The sequence below is a fragment of the Homalodisca vitripennis genome, chromosome 7, assembly GCF_021130785.1.
Source record: "Homalodisca vitripennis isolate AUS2020 chromosome 7, UT_GWSS_2.1, whole genome shotgun sequence".
NCBI classification, from domain to species: Eukaryota; Metazoa; Arthropoda; class Insecta; order Hemiptera; family Cicadellidae; genus Homalodisca; species Homalodisca vitripennis.
Window position 1 is genome coordinate 133,744,029 of NC_060213.1, and position 6,450 is coordinate 133,750,478.

General features: G+C 38.8%; 1 protein-coding gene across 1 annotated transcript; it reads right to left on the reverse strand.

Moving 5' to 3' along the window:
* Positions 1 to 342: 342 nt before the first annotated feature.
* LOC124366894 lies at positions 343 to 3,836 on the reverse strand. The gene is made up of 4 exons (XM_046823494.1): positions 3,764 to 3,836; positions 3,431 to 3,661; positions 932 to 1,408; positions 343 to 509 (listed from the first exon to the last, which is right to left on the reverse strand). The coding sequence occupies exons 1-4, from the start codon at positions 3,834 to 3,836 to the stop codon at positions 343 to 345; spliced, it is 948 nt and encodes a 315-aa protein (XP_046679450.1).
* Positions 3,837 to 6,450: the final 2,614 nt, after the last annotated feature.

The window sequence follows — 6,450 nt, forward strand, 5'->3', positions numbered from 1 at the left end:
AGAATTCGTAACAAATTTTAACAACGATAACAAATAAATAACAATAATTTATAATTAATATTGAGGATCATGATAAGTAAATAGAATTAGGAAAAAAAAACTAATGAACATGCACCATATGTTATACTAATAACTACAGTTTTTGATTGCCGAATACAGATTCAATGCAGTGCCTTCCAGTCCAACAACTTCTTTTTGAAGGCCTCCTCACCTGTACAAAACAGATCAATGTCGTTCCGGCATGCTGTTGGCCAGCAGCTGGAGGCGAGGAAAGGTGCTGTGGAACAAGTACTGGGTCGAATACTGACGTCTAGCGAAAGGATGGGTGGTGTGGCGCAGGTGTCAAGAAGTGCGGAAGTCCAGCTTGACAAGTAGATCTGGGGCATCAATGTTCGAGTTAATCAGCTTCCTCAGGAACAGTAGGTCATTGATTATTCGTCTTGTGTGAAGTGGCATCAAGTTTAACTGAAGTCGCAGATCATGAATTGGAGCAGTGCGGTAGTCGAAGCCTAGCAGCACACCAACAAAACGGAACGAAACGGGTTTGAACGTTTCTCAAGTTCCATCAATCTGGCCAATCAAGTAAAGGGCTCCAAACAGGTGAAGAATATTCCAGTAAGGGTCTCACCAGATGGATATAAAGGATCCGTAGAGCATGAATAGAGAACATGTTGCGGCTGTTCCGTATGACGAAGTATAGGGCAGAATTAGCTCTCTTACAAAATATAGTTAACATGTTCTTGAGGGTTTAAATTAGGAGAAAGCATGACTCCAAGGTCCCTTATCATCAGAGAACGCGAGAGGGGTTGATCTTCAAGTGTGTAAGGGAATATGATAGGTGTGCTAGACCTGGAGAAAGATATCATAGAGCATTTGGAAATATTTAATGACATGTCATTATCATAACACCACTTCATCAACAGATCAATACTGTTCTGTAAAGCCTGGATATCGTTGAGGGTTTTTATTGTTCTGAAGAATTTAGCATCATCGGCGAAGAGTAAAACTTTTGATCCTTGGGTGTACTGGACTAAGTCATTGATAAATATTGAGAAGAGAACAGGGCCCAACAGCGATCCCTGAGGCACACCTGATGTAGCAGAGAAAGGCTTCGACAAACAGCCAGCAACCCGAACCCGAAGAGAACGATCCCGAAGATAGCTCTTCAACCACATCAACAGGCTTCCACTGAGTCCAATAGCTTCAAGCTTGGCCACCAGGTGTTCATGGCTTACACGATCGAAAGCTTTAGAGAAGTCTGTGTATATGGAGTCCACCTGATGAGATTCTGAGAAGGCAGTGAGAATGTGATCTTGGAAGGCTAGTAGATTAGTAGTAGTCGAGCGTCCTTTCATAAAGCCATGTTGTTCAGCACAGATAACACCCTTCAGAGATGGAATGACAACCTCTTCAGAACCAGGGATTCAAAGATCTTGGCAATTGATGACTGAACAACTACCGGGCGATAATTCTTGACGTCAGCGGGAGAGAACCAGACTTGAAGATAGGTACTATATAAGCCAATTTGAGATTAGAGGGAAAGATTCCGGCAGCCATGAGCATGTTGAAGTATATGGTAAGGTGAGGAGATAAGACGCTACTGCAGAATTTCATAATCAATGGAGAGATGTCGTCAGGGCCAGCTCCCTTGTTCACATCAAGCGAATTCAGTACACCCTCCACCTCAGCACAGGTTACACAGCAGGAAGAGAGAGTGGTACATGCCTTGAGGTCATATATAGGTGGAGATGAAGATGGAGCCTTGTACACAGAGGAAAAAAACTTGGCAAACATGTTAGAGATGTCTTGAGAATTTTCAGCAAATTCATGATCGAGCTGCAATCGAGAAGGAAGTGATGGAGTCCTTCTTGGAAGAATTGACAAAACTCCAGAAGACTCGAACGTTACTCTTCAGAGATGAGTCAATGGACTGAATATATGTTGAGTAGCATTCCCTCGTTAGTCTACTACATGCTGCACGAACACCACAAAATTGATAATAAAGACGGTTATCAAGAGTTTGTTTGTAGCGCCTATGAAGTATCTTCTTCCTGATGATCACAGCTTTTAGTTCAGGGGAGAACCAAACAGGAAAGGCTCGTTTACCAACGTATTTAGATGGACATGCGCTCCTGATATTGCAGCTAAGTTGGAAACAAAATTCTGAAAATAAGTCTTCGACAGGAACACTGTTATCGAACACAGGATAGTTCAGACGCTGAACCCAGTCAAACACATGGTCTAGATCACATTTCCTCAGATTGGGAACAAATGCACTATAGTAGAGGTTTTCTGAAGTATTAATATCCAGGTCCATTTCCAGCGCAGGATGGTGACATTCCACAGGAAGAAGAGGGTCTGAGGCATTCAGGACTTGCAAGTTCACAGAAGAAAAGACCAAATCCAGAAGGACACCTCGATCATTGTAGATATTATTGTACTGCTTTAAGATCAAGGAAATTCATAACATCATAAATATGTTGGGCTGATGTGTTGAGGTGGGTAAAGAGACTGGACCAGTCCACGTTCGGCAAGTTAAAATCTTCAATAATCAATAATGGGTGTATGTCTTGAACGGTAATTGACAGTTCCTCCAGAATAGATGCAAATTCCATGTATTGGGTAGAGTTCTGATTAGGAGGCAGATATACACCACCAAGGACAAGAATAGAATTCCTTAGCTTCATGGCTGCAAAGACACATTCAATGTTTAGAGAAGACTGAGAGAGTTCCCAGGAATCAAACCGGTCCCGTATTGCCACAATCACCCCACCACCACTGGTTTTCCGGCTCGATAGAGAGGTCCTATCACATCTATACACCCTGTAATTGAAGAAACCAAGTTCAACATTACTTATATCCCCTGTAAGGTTGGTCTCCACCAATACAATCACATCATATACGGAATGGACTAAGAGATTGGCGCAGGGTTACAAGTTTAGATCTCAGTCCATTGACGTTTTGAAAAAACACACTGATTTTCTTTTGACCGTTGGAGTCTAAACGTTTTTTGATTTCAACTTGGAAATAGAGGGAACTCCATTAATGTACCTTATAGTCAGGTCATTCTCGCCAGCATTCCTCCTCGCTTCAAGGTCTGCTCTGAGTTTCTGAAGATGATTTCGCTCTTTAACTGTGCGATCTCTAGACATACTGATTCCACCATCACCATTTGCATATTTGTCCGAGAAACGTTTGGCGAAAATTCGAGCTTGGTCAGCATCAGGGAAAATGACTTTTATCGGCCTGGAATTATTTTTCGTATTTACTCCAATTCTAAAGAATTTAATAGATTCAAGGTTAGCTTCCTGGTAAACTTCAGACAAAAGCTGTTTAATTTGCTGTTTGTCGTGTTTTCTTTTAGATTCAGTGTTTGATTGGGAGCTTTCAGCAATACCGTAAAGAATTACATTACACAGACGTTTATTACGATCATTGATCTCCATCAGGGTTTCCTCAAAACCACTACCGCCAGCCAGTCTTGCATCGACTCTACTCTCAATATCGGAGACTCTGTGTTCAAGACGCTCAATACGAGGCTCAAGTTGTTCAAATTTGTCATGGATAGCCTTGACATCATCCTGGATAAGTTTAACATTTTCCGGTAAATCGTTGAGGCGGTCAACTTTGGCTGAAAGGTCGTCGATCTTTTGAGCAAGTGCTGAAAGAATTGTATTCAAAACTAGACACAGACGGAGCGGTAACACAATCCACGCGTGTACAAAACCATTTAACTGAATTATCGCTTGCAATTTTCAGATACTCAGTCTTAGAAATCCCAACGCAAGTACGATGAAACCATCGATCACAGGGGCCATCACATTGGAGTCCTTCATCGGTATTTATAACTTTTTTACAACAAGGAACGCATGTTGACTTCGACTCCGAATCCATATTTGTAGATATTGTTTAAATCAGGGCTACTCAGTTCACCCCGAGTAAACAATCAACTCGAATCGACAGCCAGATGAATTGATCGGAGTAGAAGAGTTTCTTATAGTACAGCTTGTAGAAACAGAGTGGATGGTAGATGATCCAGAAGGCTGTGGCAAAAAAAGTTTCGCAGATTACGCTAGTATGACGTATAGCAATGATCAAAGACAGGTGTTATTAACAGATGACAACAGTAATGAGGTTTTGTAACATATGCTGCATCACGTTAGTTGGTTTGTGGGGTTGAAGAATTTAACGGCTCGTCAGGAAGAATTTCGGGTTGGCGTGATTAAAACAAATATCCACACTGAACTTACGAAAAGTGATGATCACAAAAACCACCGGCAAAGATCAGAAAACCACAGAATGACAGTAAAACACGGAGCACAAATATCAACAAGCTTTTAAATCAGCCATCTTGATTTTTTTTAACCCAGTTGGCCGGTATAAGAACGAATAGAGAGTATTTTGACTATATTTTTATGAACCATCTCAACATACAGCCATCTCATCCAATACACGAGACTACTTTATTCAACGTTGTCAAAGACCTAGAGGTAGTGTTATAATTTGCATCATAGAGCCAGGACCCCGGTGTTCTGTGAAATTACTCAAAGTCATGCAGGTTGTAAACGAAACGGCTGCGGGTAATACACACAGTTTGAAGAAGAAAGACTTCAATACTTAAATGATGGTTCAAAGCTTTGTAAAGAATAAAAACGTCAGTATTCATTGAACGGTGAAATGCCGTGAAGAAGAAAAAACTTTAAATACACAGTAGAAGGTCCAATGCCTTGTGAATAAAATAATCTTCGATGCTTAATGGCTGGTCCAATGCCTTTTAAAGAAGAGAAACTTCGGTACTCAATGGAAGGTCCAACACCTTGTGAAAAAGAAAATCTTTTATACTCCATGGATGGTCCAATGCCTTGTAAAAGAAAATAATCTTCGATGATTAATGGATGGTCCAATGCCTTGTTAAGAAGAGAAAACTTCGGTACTCAATTGAAGGTCCAAAAGTTTGTGAAGAAGAAGATTTTTTACACTCAATGGGTGGTCCAATGCCTTGTACAGAAGAATATCTTCGATACAAAATAGATGGTCAAATGCCTTGTGAAGGAAAGAATCTTCGTTACTCAATGGATAGTCCAGTGAAATGTGAAGAAGAGAATCTTCGATACTCAATGGATGGTCCAATGCCTTGTGAAGAAAAAAAAAACGTCGATACATAATGGATAGTCCAATGCCTTGCCCTCATCATCAATGGAACAGAATATATGCGAATCTTCACAGTTGGCTGATCTGGCTAATCCTCACTATCTGATAAGAAATTAATTCTTTTGTTTGTAATTTTCTTCAGCATGAAATTGTTTTTCTTTTTAAATATCTTAGAAAGATTTTTTTGAACTAAAAACACGTATTTTACTCTTAAAAAATTTTTCATTTCAAACTCCTGGTTTTTTTTTAATTTTCTGATATTTCTAAGGGTTTTTGATTAGGTTAATATAATGTTTTGTTAAAGTTTGGAACTGTGGTGCCTCTTATTGACAATTGATTTTCTTCTTAATGTACGTTTTAGGTGTTTGTTTGAACTGCGGTAAATAAACTTCTCTACTTTGCCTTCAGGAATAAAATACGTTTTTCTTGAGATAAATAAGTATTTTAATCTACATCTACCTGGAAAGAAAGCAGAGAGGGGCTCTCTTTTAACTTGGAGCTTCTCCTTCCCGCGCTTCCTCTGCCAACTGCAGAGAGAGGGATTTCACTTGAAAATTTTACTTAGACAGAAGGCGATTGACATTCCCTGTTCAAACATCACTACCCAGGTTGAATAACAATTTCTGAGCACTTCTAATCGAAGAGAGGCTCCTCGTTTCAAAGGAAATTCCTGTTGTTGACTCACAGCACCTCTGCAGCGCGAGTCCATAATGTTAATATTACTTACTTTTAAATAATGAAAAAATATTTGAACTTTGCAGTCGTCATATTTTGAACATATAGCAATGGTATAAATTTACATATTAGTTTAATACAAACATTGTCAGTTTGATTACATCGTTAAAAACTTAACTGGGGCATATACTATAGCATAGCAATATCACGTATGAAACACAATGTTGACTGAACACCATATTCTCATAATTTAGGCTGTAGCGTTTACAAAAAAAAATATGAATTTTAAGTGATGACTTATCTAACTGAGCGAATTATATCACTCGAAGAGACTGGTAAAATGTAATTTCAGTCTGTCCTATATCTGTAACTTTGTATGAACCTTTAAATAATCTTTGTATGATTTATCACTCACGATTTTAGCCAATAACTTACAGCATGAGAGTTATATTGCTGATATGTAATTTCTTATATAATAAGTCTACAAAATTTTAAGACGAAAAACATTTAAACAGTAACGCAATGTTAGTGATATTAGATGTCTAGGATAGGTAGATTATATAAATTCAAACTTGAAATATTTTTAAAACACAAAAAGTGCAAATTTAAAAATGATATATTTTA